This window comes from Sinocyclocheilus rhinocerous, unplaced genomic scaffold (assembly GCF_001515625.1).
Source record: "Sinocyclocheilus rhinocerous isolate Xijiao unplaced genomic scaffold, SAMN03320098_v1.1 scaffold3103, whole genome shotgun sequence".
NCBI classification, from domain to species: Eukaryota; Metazoa; Chordata; class Actinopteri; order Cypriniformes; family Cyprinidae; genus Sinocyclocheilus; species Sinocyclocheilus rhinocerous.
In genome coordinates, this window is record NW_015656604.1 from 1 (window position 1) to 26,080 (window position 26,080).

At 36.8% G+C, this 26,080-nt stretch overlaps 1 protein-coding gene across 1 annotated transcript; it reads right to left on the reverse strand.

The window, feature by feature from the left end:
- Positions 1-69: 69 nt before the first annotated feature.
- On the reverse strand, positions 70-24,909 carry LOC107720400 (semaphorin-3aa-like). The gene is made up of 10 exons (XM_016528098.1): positions 24,381-24,909; positions 12,746-12,906; positions 11,599-11,661; positions 4,413-4,532; positions 3,812-3,905; positions 3,600-3,719; positions 1,410-1,552; positions 1,155-1,269; positions 767-836; positions 70-259 (listed from the first exon to the last, which is right to left on the reverse strand). Exons 1-10 carry the CDS (start codon positions 24,490-24,492, stop codon positions 70-72), a joined length of 1,188 nt encoding a protein of 395 aa, XP_016383584.1. The 5' UTR covers positions 24,493-24,909.
- Between the last annotated feature and the right edge of the window lie 1,171 nt (positions 24,910-26,080).

Consider the following 26,080-nt stretch of genomic DNA (forward strand, 5'->3'; position numbering starts at 1 on the left):
CCTCTGCTCCTCGCCAGCAGGCCCAGAGAAGAGGGTGTCTGGCTGGGGAGTGAGATTCAGATTACCACCTTAATCATATTTCCTCTGAGCTGTGCTGAGCCGAAGTTGAATGGGGAAACAGGTAAGAGAGGGCAGAGACCAGGATAAGGAGGAAATTCCCATCCAGAGTGCAGCGATGCGAAGCACCTGTCTGAGTCTAACCAGATTACTGCACTGCAAAGCTTCTAAAGGGCCAAACATATCACACATCACAAAATCACTGCCATCTCATAAAAGAGAAGAGAAAGAAGGAAGAAAGGATAGGAAAAAGAAAGAAAAGAAGGAAAAAAGAACGAAGGCATAAAAAATGAAAGGTAAGGAAAAGAATATAGAAATTAAGGAAGGAAGGAAGGATAAAAAGAATATGGGAAAGGAAAGGAATAGTACGGAAAAACAAAAAAATAAGGAAGGACACAGGAAGGAAATAAAGAAGAACAGTAAAAAAAGCAAAGAAAGGAAAAGGAAAGAAAAGGAAGGCAAGGCAAGGCAAGGCAAGGGAAGGGAAGGGAAGGGAAGGGAAGGAAAGGAAAGGAAAGGAAAGGAAAGGAAATAAGGAATAGTATGAAAAAACAAAAAAAATAAGGAAGGACACACAAAGAAAAGAAAGAAGAACAGTAAAAAAACAAAGAAAGGAAAGGAAATTAAAGGAAAGGAAAGAGTCCTCTGCAACTTCTCTTAAAATGTTTAATATGCTTAATTGTATGTATTTTAAGTATGTCTGTATTACCTGGATGTAGTAAACACAGCATAGATCACTGGATTCTTTGGGTCTTTAGCACTCATCAGAAACACATCCTCTGGAAGTGAAATAAAGAAACATTTGGAGTTATTAAAAGTGGATAAACACACCTTAAACTCTATTGACATCTGGAATGTTGCAATGGAAGTTTATGGGCCAACTGTTGCAAGTTTGCCCCATAAACTTCCATGTTTTTTACAGCTTGAGGGATGAGTAGAAATTGTTTCCAGTGGTGACAGCATACCATGGATGCTGTCGACTTAACTATTTCATGCATTTCCCACAAGATTTCTTTAAAGATGCATTTCTGACTTTATATTAAAAATAACTGTTCATATAATTATGTTCAGACTAAACGTTCATAGAAATTTCTTACGCAGTTCATCAAAATGTGTGTCTATTCCACTGAGGCCGGGAACTGAGCAAGTCAGCTTGGCTTTCAAAAAGGTTGTCCATTTGTTCACGAGACTCCTATGTCCACCCATGTCATTCTGGAGAAAATGCAAGCAGATTAGTCACATCTTCTTTAAAAACCACATAAAGCTTTGAATACTGACATTATTATGTTAATACTGTGTGTCCAAATGCACTGGAAAATGTGCATGATTTATATTTCTGTATGTGATGATACCTTACACAGTTGTCCTATCCTGGAGATAGTAGCTTTGCCTGTATGTTCGCCATCCATGGCGTTCTCTTTGAAGAACAGGAAGATCTTGTCATCTTCAGGATTATCGCTCTCTGGGATCAGGTGTATTCCTAGAAACCTGGGCTCTGGAATACACACAATGCATCAGAACTTCAATTTCCACAAGACAAGATACAGAAGAAATGGAGTTGTTTAAAATCAGCATTTTGGGAAGTTCAAACCCATAGAAATGACCGCACACATCATTGAATCCCTTTGAGCTGTTCCAAAATGAGCCGAGACCTCAGTATTGCCAGTTACAGGGGGATCACTCTTACCCAGCCGTGACCGCTCTCTCTTGCAGAAACGAAATGTAACACGCCCCCCACCCACGTGGGCGGCACACGCTTAAAGCAACATGCAGTGCTGCATTACGGCCCAACAGACCCAACAGGATGTGAAGCTTAAACAGCGGAACGAACATTTACCAAAGTGAGATCCGTTCATGCACTGTGAGTGTGTATGTGTCCGTGGAGACGGCAATGAAACAGTGCCGCCCATGTCATTCAATACACCGACTGTTTCCCAAAGACATTAAACTTGTTCCTTTACTCTGTAAAGGCTGATACTCTTTGAAGTGCGGGAAGAATAACCATCAACAGCCATCGGCTTCATTGTTTGAAGATAGCGAGAGGCCCGTGTTTCTATTGATAAGGCTTGATAGAATATCCATGTGACTAATCCTCCAAACGACACTGGCTCTTTTGTGCGAGAGACAGCTTTCAGAGCGGGTGAAATAGAACTAACGTCCGATGTATCCGGGGTAACAGACGACGAGGATTAAGGTGAGATGAGCGTTTTCAAAAGCACATTTCCTCACGAATATAGGAGGGTATTGATGGCATGGACGCTGACCCTGTGTGAGGACTGAAACGAGAGCCACTCGCAGGAACAGCTGAGACAGGATTAACTTCATGGGAAAACACTGACTGACTCTCCTATCTTGATATTGACCTTTTGTGTTCCATAAGTCTGCAAAAATGCAGGCGGGATGTTAGAGGAAACACTCAACACCCCGGCCGAACTAATCTCTCCTGCAGACGTTCACAAAGAGGCTCTTTCTTTCTCTCACACAGATACGGGCACATACACATTAATGTGAAGGGACATAAACTTGTGCACACAAAAGAAAACCCATAAATGTACATTTATTTCACACATTTGCTCTTGGCAGACACATGCTTAGCAAAGTAACATATACTGTGTGATGATTTCACCAGGCAGCTAAGGATAGAAATTGAGTGCTAGGATGAAAATCATAAAGGGTCTATAAAACACTTGGACAGACACTTATGCAAGCATATGTCTATACAAAGGGTCTTTCTGAACTCCTTAAAAATACAGACTGAGACAATATTTCAACTAGGAGTGGGCAGCATGACTAATATCTCATATCACAGTATGAGGTAGAAGCAGAATTAACTGTTGTGCCTCTCCAAACAACACACATTAATGAATAACTCAGCGGTTTTGAAAAAATCAGTAAAATAAATTAATCTGTGACTCGCTCATAGACAGTCACTTGATATGTTCCTGAATTAATCAGCATTTTTGAACAAACTAGTTGAATGAATGATTCAATCAATGCTCATTCCTGAAGAAATCAGTCTTTCTGAACAAATTGGTTGAATAAATAACTCAGTGACTCACTCATAAAGACAAATACTTAATTAGTTCTTGAATGAATCAGCATTTTTAACAAATTTATTGAATGATCAAGTGACCCCCACATAAAGACAGTCACTTGATTAATTCCTGAATGAATCAGCATTTTTGACAAATCAGTTGAATAAATGATTCAGCAAATCACTCATTAAGACAGTCACTTGACTGGTTCCTGAACTGATCCAAATTTTTGAACAGATCCATTTGACTGAATGATTTAATCACCTGCTCACAAAGACAGTCACTTGATTCATTCCTAAATAAATCAGAATTGTTTAAAAAACGAGTTAAATGAATAATTCAGTTACTCATAAAGACTCACTCATTGAACAAATCTGGTGAAAGAATGATTCAGTGATTTACTCAAAGAGTCACTTGATTCATATCATGGTGTGCATTTCTATCTCAATGTAAACGTGTATATATTCAATAACCAGCCCTAAGGTGTTCAGAATACAGCATTTTTACCATTCAGCCATCTAGAATCATGCTGCTCAGTTCTGATTGGATGATGTGACCCAAGTGTTCGGAAAATGGCAAAGTCTCGTCCCATGAAGTCTGCTGATGTTCCAGAATACAGTTCGCCATCTGACAAATAAATAAGAGCATGAAATCTTTAATCAGTTAACACTGATTCTAAATCTTTAAAACCAAAACAACACCATCTCTGACTAACTCACCAATCAGGAGGGATGAGGACTGCATCTTTGGATCATAGGGACTTTTCCCACGTCCGTTCTCAAAGTAGTTGGCATCTAGTCTGAAGATGTTGTCCTGAGCAAAGGGATAATGAATTAACCAACCACAGCAAGGCATGAATAGTAAACGGATGAGGTAATGGAGAGGTGAATGTCAAAAAGTGCCAGTGAGTCTCTCAATATTCAAAAAGTAGTCAAAAAGATGCTGTTTTTGAAGAAAAACATTCATAGAAACCTACTTTAGATTTGGATCTCCAAACTCACAGCAAAAAAAAAAAAAACAGCACTCAATTTATCTTCTATTATGTTCAGTGCGCTCAGGTCATGATTAATCAAATCTTGAAATTCACTGACATTTTTCCACCATGTAAAGTCCATCTCATTTCCCACAGTTGAGGCACTTCTAAATAACACACTCGTGCTTTGTGACGCTCTCATTTTCTACTTCACTGGAGATGCCTTGGAGATATTGTATGTATGCGCATGAGCGCGTGAGTATGTTTTAGTGCCATTTCTTTCCTGAGATTGAACTGGACTAAGAGAATTAATTTGATCAATTATTAATATCGAGTGTGTTGTGTACCTCTGCTCGCTTGCCTATCTCCAGGTAAGAACAGATAGGATGGAAAGCTCCGGTGCCACATATGTAAATATGTGTCTGGTTATACGGCTGCAGCACACGCACAAAGTTTGAGCATTCTTTCTGAAAAAGACAACATAAAAAATATCTGTTAACCAAGATAATATAAAACATGCCTATTAAAAAGATATTGTATAATATACAAATTAGATGGAAATCAGACAAAAAATAGAAATGTATTTATTATATTTTTAATAATAAAATTAATTATTAAATATTTGTATTTAATAATAATAATAATAATAATAATTAAAAAACATATTTAGTGATCAGAACTTGGCTATGGAACATTAAGCAACCACCCAGAACACCTTATCAACCTACTTTTGCCTAAGCAAGAACCACACAAATTATCTTCTAAAAATGTGAAAATAGTTTGTAAATATCATAATTTCGGCCGAACTAATCTCTCCTGCAGACGTTCACAAAGAGGCTCTTTCTTTCTCTCACACAGATACGGGCACATACACATTAATGTGAAGGGACATAAACTTGTGCACACAAAAGAAAACCCATAAATGTACATTTATTTCACACATTTGCTCTTGGCAGACACATGCTTAGCAAAGTAACATATACTGTGTGATGATTTCACCAGGCAGCTAAGGATAGAAATTGAGTGCTAGGATGAAAATCATAAAGGGTCTATAAAACACTTGGACAGACACTTATGCAAGCATATGTCTATACAAAGGGTCTTTCTGAACTCCTTAAAAATACAGACTGAGACAATATTTCAACTAGGAGTGGGCAGCATGACTAATATCTCATATCACAGTATGAGGTAGAAGCAGAATTAACTGTTGTGCCTCTCCAAACAACACACATTAATGAATAACTCAGCGGTTTTGAAAAAATCAGTAAAATAAATTAATCTGTGACTCGCTCATAGACAGTCACTTGATATGTTCCTGAATTAATCAGCATTTTTGAACAAACTAGTTGAATGAATGATTCAATCAATGCTCATTCCTGAAGAAATCAGTCTTTCTGAACAAATTGGTTGAATAAATAACTCAGTGACTCACTCATAAAGACAAATACTTAATTAGTTCTTGAATGAATCAGCATTTTTAACAAATTTATTGAATGATCAAGTGACCCCCACATAAAGACAGTCACTTGATTAATTCCTGAATGAATCAGCATTTTTGACAAATCAGTTGAATAAATGATTCAGCAAATCACTCATTAAGACAGTCACTTGACTGGTTCCTGAACTGATCCAAATTTTTGAACAGATCCATTTGACTGAATGATTTAATCACCTGCTCACAAAGACAGTCACTTGATTCATTCCTAAATAAATCAGAATTGTTTAAAAAACGAGTTAAATGAATAATTCAGTTACTCATAAAGACTCACTCATTGAACAAATCTGGTGAAAGAATGATTCAGTGATTTACTCAAAGAGTCACTTGATTCATATCATGGTGTGCATTTCTATCTCAATGTAAACGTGTATATATTCAATAACCAGCCCTAAGGTGTTCAGAATACAGCATTTTTACCATTCAGCCATCTAGAATCATGCTGCTCAGTTCTGATTGGATGATGTGACCCAAGTGTTCGGAAATATCTCCAGGTAAGAACAGATAGGATGGAAAGCTCCGGTGCCACATATGTAAATATGTGTCTGGTTATACGGCTGCAGCACACGCACAAAGTTTGAGCATTCTTTCTGAAAAAGACAACATAAAAAATATCTGTTAACCAAGATAATATAAAACATGCCTATTAAAAAGATATTGTATAATATACAAATTAGATGGAAATCAGACAAAAAATAGAAATGTATTTATTATATTTTTAATAATAAAATTAATTATTAAATATTTGTATTTAATAATAATAATAATAATAATAATTAAAAAACATATTTAGTGATCAGAACTTGGCTATGGAACATTAAGCAACCACCCAGAACACCTTATCAACCTACTTTTGCCTAAGCAAGAACCACACAAATTATCTTCTAAAAATGTGAAAATAGTTTGTAAATATCATAATTTCTCTCTTTCAGACTCTCTGGTTCTGTATAACTCCTCTAATGCAGTTATTTTACATTTATGATTCATAATGAAATACTGCACATACATTTTGAGAACATCTAAATTGACACAAGATCTGTAATAAATAGGTAAATGAGACATTTAAAATCTATGTAAGCCTAATATTTAAGCTTTTAGTGCCATTAAAAAGCCTTTGAGTTCCTGCCGGTTGAGTGATGACGATCCCACCTGTTTTATCCATCTCAATATCCTGTCAGCCAACTCTCATTAGCGCTGAAAGTGTGTGTGTCTGGTTTTGATGAAAGGTAAATGTATAGCACATGTCTTAAAGCCATCTGAATGAGTTGGCGAGAGCCGATGAGTGAATTGTTTCATGTGAATGAATGCTCTTTAACTCCCTTTCATTTGCAAGATATGCGAGGACCAGGTTCAACAATAATAAACCGACACGTTATAAACACACTGCACGAACAAACACACACCTATGCGCACGCACACACCTTTCCACAGCTATTGAGAAAATAAAGCAGGTCCATCTGTGTAAACACTGATGGTCTCGGCCCGATGTGTGCCGTCTGAATGAGAGTTGTCATTTAAGAGCACAGGAAAGGGTGTTGCCATCTCTGTGTGTGTTTTCACCACAAAAAGACACATACACACTCTTATTCAGCACACACGTGTGTGTGTGAAGAAAGCCAAACAGAAGAATAGATAAATGCAGGCCTGTTTCCCTCGATTACATCCAGTTCAGTTCAGTTTGAACAAGCTATTCAAAGCAGATAATAAATGCTTGTATAAGGCTCAGATTTTCTGCCAACATGTTCAGTTTTCTTACAAATCCAGTGACCTCAATCACCTGCAACCGCCATACGGCAGCCAATCAGATCGCTGCTTCACACATATGTGTGACCCATCTTGGTCAACCCACACAAAGGCACTTTAGTGTGTCAATGTAATGGCTTTTCCAAACTAAAGGAGATGTGTGTATTTCTAACATAATCATTCCACGTGCGCTATAAAATTCATCCCTTCCTGCACCAGGCGGAATGTTTTAAGTTTCCCATGGTCGGTATTGTTTTTAAGGCCCTCGCCTGCGCCGATAGAGCCAAGTGTGGTGTTCACGTGAGAGAGAGGTGGCTGAACTGGCACTCTTCGAAATTTACTATGTATACAAACCTCAAGTTGTAATAACTGGGTGGTGTACTGTAATTACAGTGTAACTATTGTGTAATTAGACACATATAACCCTGCTGTTTTATCTTCAAGGTCCATAAAGAAGCGGCCAAAGCTGCGAACCAGAAAAGTGAGTGTGCCTTCATAAGCGTGAGAGATATATGATACCCTTTCAGATAAGATAAGCGAAGAGTGTTGGGGATTACGATTTAGACACATCTCTAATTACGTACAATACTAACAACACAGTAGTGACTAATTTCATTCACACATGAGTGAAGTCATGAAAAGATAATAACAGTATAGGGGTTGTCAATGTCAAATCTAATGCACAGTTTTTAAAAAGTGCAGCTACTGTAGATTAGCCTGCACCAATCTGGCAAATTTTAAATATATTACCAGGGTTTTACATGATTAGTTAACAGAAATTTAAATATTCAGAACTTCACTGTAGTAACATCAGTGCAATTTTAATTTCTTGATAACAGAACAGATGATTTTAAAATAGTAATGCTGTACTGTGTCATTAAATGATGAAAATAGCTTTATTATAGTGATTTGTGTTCCCTTTGGACCTTTTCGCCTTTTAATTAATCTTCTCGCAGCCAGTGTCATGGGTTGAACTGTTACATGAAAAAAATATGATAAATTCAGTGACTTACTTTAATTTGAATAAGAATACTTCACATTTATTCTAGTGCTGTCAAATCGATTAATTGTGATTAATTGCATACAAAATAAAACCTTGTATATATATGTGTGTTTGTGTATATATACATTTTCATATTTATATATGTAAATATTTCTTAAATATTTATATTTTAAAATTTATATACATATAAATATACACAGCACACACATATATTATATGTAAACACAAGCTTTTATTGTGGATGCAATTAATCACGATTAATTGATTTGACAGCACTAATTTATTCATAATTCATAATATGATTTATTAAAGATGACAGATTTAAGTATGAAATGACAAAGTAACTACATTTAAAGATATAAAAAAATAAATACATAAAAAATATATTACAAAACAAGTGACTTAATGTGACAAAAAGTAAAAGCAAATTAGTAAATCAGCAAATAGCAAATAAACCTAGATAATTTATAAAATGAATATTAAATAAATAATAAATAAAACATTAAATAAGTAAATATATATTTCACAAAGAATGCTGAGGAAGTAAAAATATATATGGAACTATAATGATTAAAAAGTGCCAATATGTGGACATCACACTATTACAGTTGATTCATAAACATGCATAAGATATATTTAAGACCATTTACACAGCTAATATTTGTGATTCACTGCATAACGTTGTTACAGAGTACACAGTTGTCAACTACAGCAACTAGCAGCCAGGAGTATACTGACACACACTCAGCATTTTTATACAGTGTTTCACTATCATAAGTATTTATGAAGTGAAGTGAATCTCACTAATTCTTTGTAAATGATGTATTTATTGTAAATACATAGTACTGCGACTTGAATGAACAGCTATGAAGAGTGCTGCTGAGATATTTAACCCTCATCTCACATGAATCACCCAGAGTTTCGACCGAGCAGCGAGGCAGTTGTACCAGCTGTCGTTCTGGGCTTGTTTTTGCCTCGGCTGGCCAAGCCAAATGTGAGAATGAAGAGATTTATGGTTGCGGAGAGGGAAATGCGCTGGTAATACCCTAATCAAGCATTCATGCCCGCTCAGTAGCAGCTTTCAACAACTCTGTCTTCAGAACAAACATTTTCACAGCACGCAAACGCCATTATTCTGAGCTGGTGAATTTGTGTGTATGTAATGCCAGATAAACCCTTCACACCCAGTGCCAAACGCTATGCTTCTTTCAGGATGCATGTGGTAAACATGTGATTCATGCACTTCATTGCAATATCAGGTGACTTTATTTAAGGGTGTACGTCTCAGAAGTAGGTCTGGTGAGTTATCTGTAATAATCCTGCTCCCCTTCTGCCCCCCATCTCAGCGGGAACCCAGCCGTGAAATTACCATCAGATACAACACACACACACGTACAGAGCGAGTGAGAGCCGGGTTGATAAATAAACCATTTCTGTTTTACAGAAGGGCCAAGGGTTGCTGGATCCAAACACATAATATAAACTCTCGAGAGGAACAGAAGAGCGTGTGCACCAGCAAAACTCCTTTGCTAAAGGCAACCGTGATCAATCAACCCAAAATGCACACGCAACATACACACATACACATATAGTAAAGGTTCTTTAATGAACCCTTTTCTTATCATGAATCATTTTTCATGTCCATGGTGCTTTAGAAAACCACCAAGAACCATGTTAATGGTGCTTTAGAGATGAAAACTCTTGATAGTTTTTTCAGATCACTGTATTGGTTATAGCTACACTAAAAAAATGAGTAGAAACAATTTTCACTTTGAAATCTATGGAAGCCCATTTCCACCACTGAATAAAAAATAAAAAAGGTGATTTCATGTCTTTATCTCACAATTCTTACTTTTTCTCTTGTAATTGCGAGTTTACGTCTCTCAATTCTGAGTTTTCTTCTCAGAATTTATAAAGTCAGAATAGCAGAATATAAACTCACAATTGCGTTACATAAAAAGTCACAAATGTGAGATATAAACTTGCAATTGCGAAAAAAGTCAGAATTGTAACCTTTTTGAATTATGACCAAATTACCTTTGTAGCGTCTGCGTAGAATCATGCATGATCTTTGGGGTTTTTATGGCTTAAGAGACCCTTTTAGCCTTTTGACATTTGCATATAAATTACAGTTCTGGTCAGAGACTTTACGTTTGTATGGGGGTTTAAATTGCCAAATGCCTTTATTAATTTTTTATTCAGTGGCAGAAACGGGCTTCCATAGAAATCGCTACACACTCATTTTTGGTTCTACAAAGAACCATTCAGTCAAAGGTTCTTTAAAGAACAATCTCTTTCTTACCTTTTTATGAGCTAAAGAACCTTCTTTCGCCACAAAGAACCTTTTGTGAAACAGCAAGGTTCTTCAGATGTTAAAGGTTCTTTATGGAACCATTTAGACAAAAAGGCTCTTCTATGGCATCGTGAAGCACTTTCATTTTTAAGAGTGTAGTAAATTTGACAAACAATTACATAGAAATGGCAAGTAACTCATTGAATTAAACATTACATTTTGAAGTAGAAAAAATTACTAGTACTTTTTGTACAAATAAAAATAGTTTTTGTAAAACGTCCCAAAAACCTTTGAAAAAAAATTTTTTTTTACAGTGGGCCTAGATGAAATCTGCAAACTTTTCAGCCAATTTGTCTGCTGATTTTGGTAAATTCAGGGGAATATTTTTTCCATTATTTATACATTGTGGTCAGTTGAAAAAAGTCTCTCACCAAGGCTACATTTAATTTAAAAAAAAATACAGTAAAACCATTAATATTATAAAATATTATCACAATTTAACAGAACTGTTCTCTATTATAATATATTTTAAAATGTAATTTATTTCTGTCATGGCAAAGCTACATTTTCAGCAGTCATTACTAGTCAGTCTTCGGGGTTATATGAACCTTAAGAAATCATTCTGGTTGATGATTTGGTGCTCAAGGAACATTTATAATATTATCAATGTTAAAAAGAGTTGCTTAATATTTGTGTGAAAACCATAATACATTTTTATCAAGATTCTTTTATGAACAGAAAGTTCTAAAGCATCTAACAGCATTTACTTGAAACTGAATTTTTTAAACAGTGAAAAGTCCTTATTGTCACTTCTGATCAATTACTGAATAAAAGTATTCCTTTCTTTCTTTCTTTCAAAAAAAAAAAAAAACTTTTATATGGTAGTGTAAATTTGAATATTTCTGAAGTGAGTCACATACCCTAAATATACCCAAAAGATCAATGTAGTTTGATGCAGTTTTGATTTCAAAGGAAGTTTGCTTGTCGCCCCACACTTACCCCAAGGTCTTTTCCAGCCCACTTGCATTCATCGCGTTTGGAAGGTGTGGCGGGCCAGGCGATCTATAAAACAAGGAAAGAGAGAAGGTGTGAGAATGTGTGCGGAGCGAACACAGTGAACTGCAAATGACTGACTAAGGCGCTCGGCATGAAACCTGGCTGTAAAATAATCAACGACTGCTGCCTGCCGTCCTTCTGCCACCTCCATCTGTGACGACGATGAAGACAGAGGATAAAAACTACCATTCCTCTTATCCAGGGAGCACGAGATACATACACACACACACACACATACATAGGCCTACAAAGCGTTTTTTATTCTGCGTTATATTCCTCTAAGATCTGCTAAGGTATTCTGTCTGCGCAAGTAATTTGCTTAATTGCGATAATTTGCCAAGTTCTTATCTTTAAACGATGGCATTGCATGATTTCTGTGTGTGTTCAATAAAAGCCAGCTTTAACCCTTATGAGGATCGAATATAAAGCAAATGGTCTGCAGCCTCCAGGACAAAGAAAGAATAAAAGCACGAAAAAGAAAGAGGAAACCAAAGTAATGGAATCCAGAGAGAGAAAGAAAGAGCGATTGAGAGAGATAGAAAGCGAAGCATTACGCTGCAGATATGATCACGGAATGAAAAACAGAGGGAGGCAGGCTGAGATCAAATGGGCAGATGGAAAGAAGGAGAAAGTGATTGCAGATCTGGGTTGTGCAGCTAATAAGAGCGAGATGGACGTCTCTGATGACCCTGGGTTTCTCCGACAAACTTCATAAAATCCCTCACCGATCATTCTTGCTAAATGCAGACAGAGGGAAACAGCATGAATTACCATTCACAACATATTTTACTGCTAAAATGTGACATGTTTCCAAGGTAAGCAGGATATTCAGCTTGAAAAATGGAAGGGTGCAGTTTGATTTGATCATGAAAAATGGAGTTTCTATATCAAGCTGAATGCAAGTTTGCTTAAAAAAAAATCTCAATTTAGCTCATGATTAACACCCTGTGCGGCCTAAGTGACATGGTGTTCGAGGAAGATTTTGACTAGTTAATTTGAATATGAAGACTCTTCAAATAGCATGCAATATGAATCGCTCACAATAAGACCAGGAACATACATTCATCTATGCTGATGTTAAGGCAAGCACCTGTTTGACGTCTCTGTTGATGTTGACCAGGTCAAAAGAGAAGACGTGATCCTCCGCTCCAACAAGTAATCTTCCTCTCTCCTCATCCATCAGGAACGTGTCGTAACCTGAACTGTTTGCCAAGCCAGTGAAAGTCACTAGATTACTGGATTCCAGCATTTCTGAAAGACAGAACAAAAAAAGAAGGCATACATAACTTAGAACTCATTTGCTCATTTGCTTTATAAAACAGTAAACAGAAAGAAGCTTGTGTCAGGTTAGAAGAAAGTCCAACAAGTATGCTCATAAATGTTGTATAAAAATGTATACATACATACAGGTAGGTACCAAAAGGTATTTTATTTATTGTTATTAACGTTATTTATTTTTTATGTTTATTTATTTATTTATTTCTAATTACAAATTTAAATATGCACCTATTTATTTAAATTATAAATATTTCAAAATAACAGTTGAAATAATTTTTTTGTTTCAGGTTAGCAGAAAACTTAATAAGTAGGTCCCATAATTTATTGCTGATAACGCTATATACTTTCATATAATATTCATTCATTTTATTTATTTTTATATAATATTTATTTATTTAAATTTTACATTTTTAAATAAATGTAAATAATTTTAAATAATACTTTTTTAAATAACACATTTTAAAATATAAACTTAATATAAATACATATTTATTTTATATATAAATTACAATAAACAAACATATTTTAAAATATTTGATTTATTTAAATGTTTTCAGACACCTATTTTGAAAGTTATTTGTTGCACTTTCTGCATCTTTGAAAAACAACACTAATCATGTGTTTAGTTACAATTTCTTTAAAACCACCTTGGTGGTTAGTGGACCACAACTGTATCTTTTCAACCATAGCATGAAAATTGCTGAGGAAAACACTGCATGATCGAATCACAAGGACCAAATCAAGTGTATGACCAGCTGACCCACGTAATCATTTATATGAGCTTAACACATGGCTGAATAACCAAAATTGTGTGTGTGTGTGTGTGTGTGTATGTGTGCTGGGTTTGAGGTAGTATCAGAACAGGTCTTAAACATGTTGGTGTATACAGCTTATTTAATAGTTCTTATTGCACTTTGGCACTTACATCTACATTGCATAGTCTATATAAAGCCAGAGGGCCTGATTTAGCATTTGTATGTATATAAACACTGCAACATCATAATACAAGAATCTGATCTACTAATGTAGTTCACTGAGTACATCTTTCAACACCAGCACTAAAAGCCTCCTTTAAACTTATTTGCACAATAATTCTGAGTAAATTACTTGCAATACACCCGCAAAGCGACCACACGCAGTTTGTTAGATTGCACAAGACAAAATTAGTACCGCTTTATTTGGAATCCTAGTAACTCGGGTCAAAGGAATAGCTAATCAAGCAAAAAACTGCTGTTGTTATGGCAGATACAGCCAAAGAAACTATCTGTTCAACCAGACACTGTGAAAATATAATGACCTGAGGCGCAAAATCTGCCAAATTTGTCCCTCTCCCAGTGAGCAAGGAAACAAGGTTGGATAAAAGTAAGAGAAGGCTGAAGGGAAAGAAAAGTGAAGAGGAGATGAAGTGAGAATGATAAGGGAGAGGTGGAAAAGAGCTTGCAGGAGCCACCGGCCAGAACATCTACTCATGGGAGAGGGTGAGGTCAACATGTCTGCAACGTTTCTGTAACACGCACACGAATCATAATCAACAGTGACACGCAAAGACTGCAGCTCCTCTCCAGAGCCCAGATCAATCCGCTCCTATAGTAGCCATCTGCGTTTCTCGCCGCTAAGATTTTTGGACATCTGTGTGGTTGTGGGAGAGGGAGATCGCGAGCAAGGGAAAGTGATAAGGAGAAACAGACCATCCTTCCTTTGCCTGTGTCAATAACGCTGCATATCAAATGTAGAACAGCATTCCCGCAGGACCGAAGGCAGAATGGGCATGGTTCAGTCTGTCCGTTCCTGCTTCTAACACGAGAGTTTCATTAAAACTCTCGTGTTAGAAGCAAGCAATATCCAGATATATAAACAGATGCCAGGCCTGTCTGACAGACTCCGGCTGAGTCAGAATATTGAGCAAGTTTTCTTTTATGTAAGAAGATACACACAGAAGGGTCGTTTGTCACCTTGAATGGGTTTATTTAAACAATATCACATGGGGAAAAGATCTATATCAGCACTTCTATATAGACAAATTTTATTGGTTAACTTGCACTACTGTTAAAAGTTGTTGTTTTTTTGAAAGAAAAGAAATAAAGAAAATAAATACTTCAAGTGATCAAAAATGACAGTATGAGTCTATTTAAAATACATGATCTTTGTTTGAACTTTCTATTCTTCAAAGAAACCTGAAAAAAATGTTTTCAACATTGATAATAATAAGAAATATTTCCACAACATATTAGCATATTAAAATGATTTCTGAAGGATAATGTGACACTGACGACTGGAGTAATGATGCTGAAAATTGAGCTTTTCCATCACAAACAATGAATTAAATGTTAAAATATATTAAAATAGAAAACAGTTATTTTAAATTGTAATAATATTTCACAACATTACTGTTTTTACAGTTTTTTAATCAATCAAATGCAGCCTTGGTGAGCAAAAGAGAAAACATTAAATATTTTACCAACCCCAAACTTATGAAAGGTTGCAAAACAAATAACTAAATGGAGATGAAAACAGAGGTTGCAGAGTGATACAAGAGATATCAATCTAAGAAATTGATTCTCGGGTAGTGCTGGGCGGTATACCGGTTCATACCGAATACCGGTTTTTATTTTTGTTATGATACGGGGTCAAAAATGTATAATAAAGTTTGCTAAACCGTGTACAAAAATATTTGACAGCAGAATGTCATAACTGACAAATCAGAATCAAGCATCCCAGATAACTGTTTAATTAATGACAAGCAAACTTTGGTAAGATACAAAGCACTGCATATTCAGAAATCTATCTATATACTGGTGCTTTAAAGAACCCAGAACCCATTCAACTGATACGAAGAACATGAAGAACGTTATATCATGAAGAACCATATAATCAACTCAAGAAGCCTATACAGTAAATCATGGTTGTTGAGTAGAAGAACCACTTAAAGAATCTAAAGGAATTTCTGCCTGGTGCTGCTACTGGCTAACACATTTAATAAGAAATATTAATAGTCAAAAGTAGATTGTATTCAGGAAAAAAAAGAAAGCCATACTGATTACTTCTTGCCAGACTTCAGGGGAGGCCTGAAAGAACATAAGAGGACATCCTGGAAAGAGACTTCATCTCATCTTTCTTTTCTTTTTTCACTCCCCTGACTTTATTATTCTCACTCATCTAGTCTTTGCATCGCTCCATGTGCCAAACATTCTTATTCTTAGCCTCTTTTTTCTCTGCCAGTGTCTGTATTACTGCCGTTAGGTGAACTTCTCCAAAGCCTCACTCTCCTGCCATTCTGGCTCAAGATCTGACGGCCGCGTCTGGCAGTTTCATTATTCCCCTGCTCAAAGTGAGTGACTGGTGCTTGAACTCTGAAGACCAGGCACTTTTTTTCTTAAAAATGCCTTGGCAAGACCATCACAAAAGGTTGCCATCATATGGTCCGTGATCACACAAACACACACACTTTATCCGGAGATACATCAGCCTGGATAGGAGCTTAGAGTAAATGGAGTGTGAGATTTAAAAAAGGAAGCTTAACAAATGTCTCTCGCTCTTTCTCAGTCTCTCTCTGTCCTGCAGACTGAGAACTGTGCTGTCAACTCTTCATATATCATAGAAAAGCCTCTCATACACTTGATTTATACACTGCAACGTTTTCATCCATACACCTCTGTTTCCAATAGTTGGTACATGAAAACTAAAAACCAATACTAAACCAAACTACAAATGCACAATTGAAAGTTCTAAACTTAGGACTGAAAATGAAACACTTGCTGAAAACATGCTGAGCTGCAATGCATGTTTAACTCAATAAAACAAAGTTGCAAAACTGCACATTTTAAAAACTTTGGTAACAGTTCAGATCAGAACACTATTCACTATTAACTAGTTGCTTATTAGCATGCATATTACTAGCATTATTGGCTGTTTATTACTTATAAAGCACATTTGAATGCCTTAAATGCAAAAAACAATAACAACAACAAGGGCTTGGTTAAAACAGGTTTAAAATAAAGGGAAAAAAGGAATATATATATATACAAAAAACTATAAAAATTAAATATAAAAACTTACAACTCAGGAAATATATGTAGAAAAGTTTAAATATAAATTATAAAAATATACAAATATAAAACAGTCAACCTCACTAATCAATTAGTTGACCAATTAGGTGACACATGCCTAAAATAAAAGTCGATTAAAGGACAAAAATGTAAAAGCAGTATGTCCAACACAACCCACATGACTTAAGAGTGAACAGACCAGTGTTTAGGAAGTGAAAATGAGTGCAAAACTAATAATACACAAAGGACAAAAAGCAGTTTGGGATTTTGGTGAGGGTGTACAGTTATGTATCTCTGCATCTGTGTGTGTGTTTGAGAGATGGGGAAATGTGTGTGCATGCTGCTGCCACTGTGCTTTAGCTCTGCCTCGGGCTACCAGCCGCCCCAGGAGAGTGAGGGAAGTGAGGAAAGAAGGAATAAAAAGTGAAAGAGTGCTGCAGGTGGTTTTGGGCGCTACCTGTTTATTTAAGCCAGAACAATGGCGCGCTTCAAAACACACGTCGTCGAACGTGACACGGTTTTGGCAAAAGTCCTCCTTCTCTCTGTTCTCTCAATGGGCTAAGTGTGTGGTTCGGTCTTGACGGTTTTGTGCTTGAGAGAACTTAGATTTTAGAAACAGAGATTTGCTTAACACGCTGTTTCGCATATTGCTTCAAGCTCTGGGATATGAATAAGCCCGTAGTTTCGCTTTGACTTGCTCTCGCATGCAACCGGCCGCAGGTTTTGGTAAGTTTCCCCAGTAACCGTGCTGGAGCTCGGTCTGTTGGATTGACAGCTGAGTGCGGGATGACATTTAATTCCACTGACACCAACACCAACAGGAAACTTATTCTTTCTTTACAAATTTCTTTATGCACATTAGTTTTAATAAAAGACGCCTCTGTATGAACTGATTTATGTCATGGCCAACTGGCTCAAATTTCCATTCACAAAGCCAAACAGTGAGGAAAAGACTGATGTCTGCTTTTTTTTGCAAGATGCATGTGGCAGTTATAAAGATGAATTTGTTTAGCTTCAAGAAATAATTTAACCAAAAATTAACATTGTGTCATTATTTACTTAATTTTTTAAAGAATTTCCTGGCAACTCTTTTCCATGTAAATGAGGACTGGGAATGTCAATCTCGACAAAGACAAAAAAAATATCTTAAAAGTACACAAAAAAGTACTTCTACCCAAAATTCTGAAGGTTAATGAAGACAGAACAGTTTGTATGAGTCTTTATTCACAAATAAACATTGGCGTGTTCATGAAAGTTCATGAGAAAGTAGTGATGTCTAATTTTTCTTCTGAGTCAAATTCTTTCCAATTCACTCATTTTACACTCATTTATCTGATTCACCAAAACAGTCTGAATGCTTCATTCATTCACCGACTCAATGATTCAGTCACAGTGTTTTAACAGCCCATAACATCTTGGTTTGTTTATCACACAAAGTTTTTGTTTGACTGCATATAGTACAGTACATATAGACTTGGAATAAAGTGTAAGTTCCAAATGGATAACCTTATAACAATTTTATGGTGCATTTTTGCTATTTGCGAATCTTGAATGATTTAATTTATTAATTTTAATTGCATTGCAAACTATTCAAAATATCTGCTTTTATCTTTCACAAAAGAAAAACAAAATCATACAGGATTGGAGCAACATAAAGCTAAGAAAATAATCACAAAAATTCAAAATTTTCTCTGAACTATCCTTTTAAAATGATCTACTTGCAGTTTCTTTTAAATAAAATATAGCGGTTTTAATTTATAAAAATAAACTCTTTCAAAATACAAGAGGCCTAATTAAACTGAATGACTTTGAACATCTAATAGGGCCAACAGAAGACTAAGCACAACAGGATGTGATACGTAAAAAGGTCAATAAGGACGAAGCCCTTCCACAGCCACAGAGTAAATAATTCATGCGACAGAAAGACTTCAGGTGACCTTCAAGTTCCTTACAGCACTCCAGACAGAAGAGAGCAAAATAGAGCGAGAGAGTGAATGAGAGGAAGGACATGAAATATAAAATAAACACACAGAATCATAGATAGAGACAGAAGCTTTACCAGTAACAAGCTACTTTTCCAAGAAGCAGTGAACAAAAAGAACACTATATACAATATACACTATCAAATGTGTTCGGTCTTTATCTTATAATGAAGCTTTGGGAAATCCAGATGTTTTTAGTGAATCAGTGCATTCAGATGTTACAGTAAATAAATAAATAAATAATTCACAAAAGAGTATTCTAATATTAATAACTGTCATTTAAAGAGAGCGAGAGAGAGACAAATAAAAAGAGAGAGAGATCTACTTCTGGTGAAGAGGGGAAAACAGACAGGCAAGAGACGGATGCAGATGAGGCCGTGAGAGAAACCAACATCATTCCCAACCTCTCCATATAATCATTCCCATCCACCCCAAATCCTGGCCAGACGCCAGCTTGCACTTCACCCGGCAGCCAGCGAACAGCCCGCTATTATAGGATGCCTCCAGTCTGCGTCCAGTGCGGTCGGGCGCGGAGTGTCTATTTCGGATGATTTAGGCTGAATTCCGATGATTCGCAGTCTCTCATCGTCCCAGTGTCGCCCATCCCTATCAATCCCAGGAGGCCATGGGGCAGGGTAATGAAATGGGAAGCCTGGTAATTACGCTGTAGTGAGTAATTATCAGGTTGTTTCACAAGCACTTTAAAGTCCCCGATGCACCATTTTACCAGCGTGTGACAGCGGGATGGCCTTTTTCACAAAGGGACCTCCCTATCAGAGGCGTGTGTCCGCATTTTGCCACCTGCAGGGGGCAGTGTCTTCATATGCACCGACCACCTCCACCCTAATCTGGCATCTCAGATGGTATTTATGTGGGGTTTTGGGCACACATGGACCCTGTAACCCGCTGCTAATCCTACAGTGTGAATTCACAACCTCGTAACCACAAGTTTGAGATCCGAAAGGCAATCTGACAAGCATGTGAAGGCCTATCCCACAACGTACTGACAGATGAACGGGCCGCTGATAGCTCTGACAAGAGCAATTTTCACAGATGGTAGTTTAAAGCGTACGAGGGGAGTAAAGACAAGACATAGCGCTGGTATAATTACAGGGAGGGGAAACAAAGAGGAAAATCTATCACTCGGCCATCGTTTAACAACTAAGATGGATCTCTCCGTCTGTGATCGTCCGACTGGCCTCCCCAGAGGCGGCACGACTGAATTGCAAACTCTATGTGCAACTCATGATAAATCTCTCTGTGTGTGTGAGAAAGAGATAGCCGTCCCCCTTCTCGGCGCTCGTTGGAGTGTGCGTCTCTGGAGAGCATGTCTGCGCGTTTATTTGGCTTAATTACTATGCTGCATTCACAGGGGGAGTGAGAATGAATGACACTTCACTTAACGACTATCCTCTCCTGGCCAACTACTGTCTGCCCACCGCCTTCATTAAAACAGCCGCTCTCTTCCCCTCCCGCTCCCTCTTTGCCACTCTTCCTCCATCCTTTCCTCTCTTCCACACATATATATATATATATATATATATATATACACATTACACACAGTATATTTTCATATATATTAATAATACATAAATAATAATATTTCATGACAGCAAAAATGCATGATTTAAAAAATTTTAATATTTTGATATTATATCAATATTATATAAATACACAGTACAATTTTATGACAGAAAATGAGATTAACGAACAAATTCTGCATCAAAAACAATTCTTTCTAGTAATATTTGTTCAAAATTCACTCAACAATTATTAAAAAGGGAAACTTTTCATTTACAAGGCTGTCAGTAGATTTTGGAGGTAGAATGCTGACTTCTAAATGATACGTTACTATTTGCATGCTACTAGTCTTGTATTTCTGTGTGCTATTTGCTCTTTAGACATTATCTGTCTTAACACACCTGAATAAAATGCTACAATAGACTGTTTTCTAACCAGGCATAAAGCGTTAAAGTAACAAGCGATTAAATCTTTTTGTTCATATCTAACAACGAGCGACAGGATATTTGACATTTTATCACATCTTTAGTTATGTATGTCTGTGGCATCGCACTGGAAAGCTGCCCTGCTCTAGAGATCCCATTTGTCTGAAATCCTATTCCACACAAGTGTAACACAAACACCAATTATCATTTGATTGGCGGTGGTTGTGTTACGTCACACAGCATTTTCGCAATCGTTGGAAACATCTAGTTTGTTCTCAGTTTAAAAGGATTCAGAATTCAGTAAAAAAAAATAGTTCTTATCCAATGCGAAAACATGTTATTGTACAGAATGTGAGTCATTTTGACATCCCCAATGGATTTTTTGCATAGCAGTACAGATTGTGTGTGTTTTTATGTGACTACATCTGTCAATCAAACTTAATCCAAATCCATTACGACATACAAAAAAACTCAGAAAAACATATCCATAAATTGCACAGGTGGCATAAGTTTGGAAAGCATTTTGATGACGCAATGTGAGACTGTTTCCCACAATGCTTTGGGTCATCCAAGCACAACAGCATTAACTCAGAGAAGCGTGTGATTGATCACAGGTGGACCTGCATCTTTTATATATTAAAGTCTCCAGCCTTTCCTCTTAAAGTTAAACAGCAGATGCTGATGCTCGGAGCAACAATTGGTTTCTTAAATCCTCTCTGTTCTCTGGCTCTCTCTTTCCTAACAACACATTCTCAGACAAAAATAAATTGTCTTTTTCACTCCTCCTTCATTCTCTGTCTCTATAAAAGAAACGAGAGGCCGTTAAATGGACCCTGGTGGGGTAAACCCATGCCACACACAGATCTTACAATCAACACACCAGAAGCGCAGATTCACTGACAGAACAGAAGGCTATATTTACCAAATGAGGGAGAGAGAAAACCGCCACACATACATGCGTATTCATACGTTTGGTCATGTTCCTGAACAAAGAACCACAGCAAGCCCGCTAAGCTTACATTAAAAAGCGAAACGGCCCAAAATATGCCAAAAATGCTGCCGCTTATTTCCGTGAGAGATGAAAGCTCTGGGTTACAAAGAGGCTGCTATAGTCTGGATCTCTCCGCTGTCTCCTTTAAAATAGCACAGCCCAGAGAATAACATGTTTGCTGTTACCACCATTCACGCATATTGGCCAGCATCGTCAAAGCATTCGAATACAATGTGTTGAGTACTGTATGAGAGAATAATGCTAATACACAATGTGTGCGAGCATAAGTATGCATACTTGCTAGAATGTGTACACATGCCATTTATTGTGACAAAGCTAGTAAACGCAAAGGTATTTCGGCTTCAGTACAAGTTGAATTGACAGCCGTTTTTTAGCACTAAAATGTCCCACTTATCCCTCCCTTTAATCTAAAAAGGCAAAATTCTAGGTTAAATGAGGCACTTACAATGGAAGTAAAAGAGAAACATCGGTAAATGTTAAAACACTCACTGTTTCAATAGTATAGAAACAAAACATAAACCATATACATACGTTAACATGATTTCAGTGTGGAAAAAGCCTCCATTCTCACACATCTTGCTGGCCAAAAACACATCAGACACATTTTCTGTCTCACACACACATATAATGTCTCACTCACAATTATCCAATAGGAAAACAAGTTATTGTACAGTACAAGTTACTGTATGTGGGGCCTGATAAGAAGTTTTCTTGATACTGATCTTTATATTTATAATAAATAATTAAATATAGATAGATTATTTTTCTCTCAATTTTTTCTCAAAACATTTGTTTTCAAATATTCTCTCTCTCTCTCTCTCTCTCTCTCTATATATATACATATATACACATATACACACACATATATATAACATGCATGCATTAAAATATATATTTACTATATATTCATAAATAAATATATATATATATTTTTTTTACGGACCCTGGTGGGGTAAACCCATGCCACACACAGACCTTACAATCAACACACCAGAAGCACAGATTCACTGACAGAACAGAAGGCTATATTTACCAAATGAGGGAGAGAGAGATCACCGCCACACATAGATGCGTATACTTTTGGTCATGTTCCTGAACAAAGAACCACAGCAAGCCCGCTAAGCTTACATTAAAAAGCGAAACGGCCCAAAATATGCCAAAAATGCTGCCGCTTATTTCCGTGAGAGATGAAAGCTCTGGGTTACAAAGAGGCTGCTATAGTCTGGATCTCTCCGCTGTCTCCTTTAAAATAGCACAGCCCAGAGAATAACATGTTTGCTGTTACCACCATTCACGCATATTGGCCAGCATCGTCAAAGCATTCGAATACAATGTGTTGAGTACTGTATGAGAGAATAATGCTAATACACAATGTGTGCGAGCATAAGTATGCATACTTGCTAGAATGTGTACACATGCCATTTATTGTGACAAAGCTAGTAAACGCAAAGGTATTTCGGCTTCAGTACAAGTTGAATTGACAGCCGTTTTTTAGCACTAAAATGTCCCACTTATCCCTCCCTTTAATCTAAAAAGGCAAAATTCTAGGTTAAATGAGGCACTTACAATGGAAGTAAAAGAGAAACATCGGTAAATGTTAAAACACTCACTGTTTCAATAGTATAGAAACAAAACATAAACCATATACATACGTTAACATGATTTCAGTGTGGAAAAAAACACTTTCTAACCCTTTCCGTGTAGTTACTTCTAATTTCGACAACTTTGTTGCCACGACAATAGAACACCATAAACCCTAAAATGACTGTAAAAATAGATTTACAGCACACGTTTTAAAGGGAGAATCAATGTTAGTGCTCTTATCGAATTACACGCTTCACGTTTCACTTTAAAATGTTCACTTTCAAAATTGGCCACATTCACGTTAGTGCTTCACTGTAACACATTTTTTTATCTCCTTTCTTTTTTTTAAAGAAAATAACAGAGGAGTCAAAATTATATGCGTGCTAATCAGCATACTGTCAATTGAGCTTAACATGCATTGAACCAGGAATATTCCCTTAAAGGATTGCTGTAAAATCAATTTGGAGGCATGAGAAATTAGACTTCTGGCTGCAAATGCAGAGTCATTACCCACGATACCTCATTCAGAGTTCACAAGCCGTATGAAAGGGTACCAGTGCAGAGTTTAGAACTACAGGACAGTGCAACTGGAAAAATTATATAGAAGAGCCAATACATGCACTTTGAACACATGGAAACAATCTGTTAGGGCAAAACGAGACTAAATCACATGCAAGAGAGTGAGAGAGACTGTCAAAATGAAACAGCAGAGTGACAGTGAAGGAATCCAAATATACTGTATATATATATATATATATATATATATAGGCAAAAAAGTCAAATTTACGAATGTAAATAGGTGTAAGACAAGTAATTAGAATTAGAAAAGGTAAAAAGGCTTGTATGTGTTGGTGATGGGACTGGTTGCAAAACTTACCCTTGTAGGAGAGCTTGAGTCTGGGCACGCTCTCTTTGGTGTGCTGGGGTGCAACTCTTCCAGGTAATGCCACCCCACACAACAGCAGAAAAATCCCAACTAGGTAATCCATGGTGCTGGAGCGCTGGCCTCCAGCCCAGTGGGGCTTGCAGCCCACAGTGCCCAGAGCAAAGTGCTTCCCTCTGGGATAGCGGAGATCTTCGGAGTCCCTCCTTACTTCAAAAGATCCAGCGCCTGGAGCTTCTCCCCAAGGAGGCAATCCGAAATCAGATCCCAAGTGAAGCAGGAGACGGGGGTTCACATGGCTCCATGTGGGGGGCGTTTCACCGGTCGTGGGGGTAAAGGTGTACTCCTCAGGGATGCGTTCTCGGACCCTGGTGGGGAGGACCGGTGAGTGGGATTGTGTGTTTATGGGAAAGGTAGAGTTTCAGTAAGGGATCCGGCAGACCCTCTCTCTCCGCTATGGCTTCGCGCACACACGCTCTCACACACACTCTCACAGACTGCTGCTTGTGTCCACGTCTCAGCCTGAATGAGAGGGAGAGAGAGAGAGCAGTACACCATCCACCGGAGCACAGGAGGGGAGGGGAGAAGAGGAGAGGGAGGGTAAGCAGCTGAAGGGGGAGGACGAGGGAGCTGAGCTGAAAGGAGAGGTATGCGAAAGACTCTTCTGCAAAGGTTTGGCTGCTCTGTGTCCTTCTTTTCTGCATTGCTTATAGGCTGCACCTACAGTGCATTGTCTTCCCTCCTCTCCTTTTTGGCTTTCTGGAAGACCATCATATTTCATCACATTCTGAGCCTCTAGAATATTTCTGTTTGTCTGTGCATTAGCCTGGATTTATGTGTTTGAGTAAAATTAAAATAGTGATAATGAAAATTGTATAAAAGGGTTGATTAATATAGCATACTTACATATTTAAATAACATTACAAATATTCAAACAAAAATAATATTAAAATATTATATTAAAACTTCTTTATTTGTAATTATTTTTTTTAAATTAATAATATAAAAAAAAATACAAGAAATTCTATCTATCTATCTATAATAAAAATGATTAATATAATAAATTAACCATAAAAATAAAAAATAAAAATAAAGGAAGAAGTAAAAAAAAATTATAAAAAGAAATATCTAAATTCAGAAATTGAGGTTAATAAATACTCTAAAATAAAATAAAAATAGAAAAAAAAAAATCCTCATGATCCAAGATTAAATCAATAAATCATATATCTATCTATCTATCTATAATAAATAAATAAATAAACTGTAGAACAAATTCTCTGCTACTTTAAAGTATTTCTCTTTTTGTCATTGTGAGAAATGTTCCTCTTTGGTGTCCATAAACCAACTTCAGCCTTTCTATTAAAATATGTGGCAAGCAAATGAGATTTACTAGTAATACTTAAAACATAAATTAAAAAGTAATACATCGAGCTAGACTATCCTGCCTTCTTACCCCTCACTCACTCTCTGCTTGTTGTAACAAATCCTCTGATAGACAGAGGTGTTAATGTGTGATTTTTCACCCCTGAGTGCTAAAGACAAAAGTGCCTCACAAACACCAGCTGAGTGTGTGAAGGTATTTCACAACCTCGCAAATGCGCAAAAAAGAACAAAAAATCAACAGATCTCTCAATGCCTTTGGCATGTCTGTATATAAGTGTTTCCTGCTTTCATGAGAGGGTCTGTGCCAATGT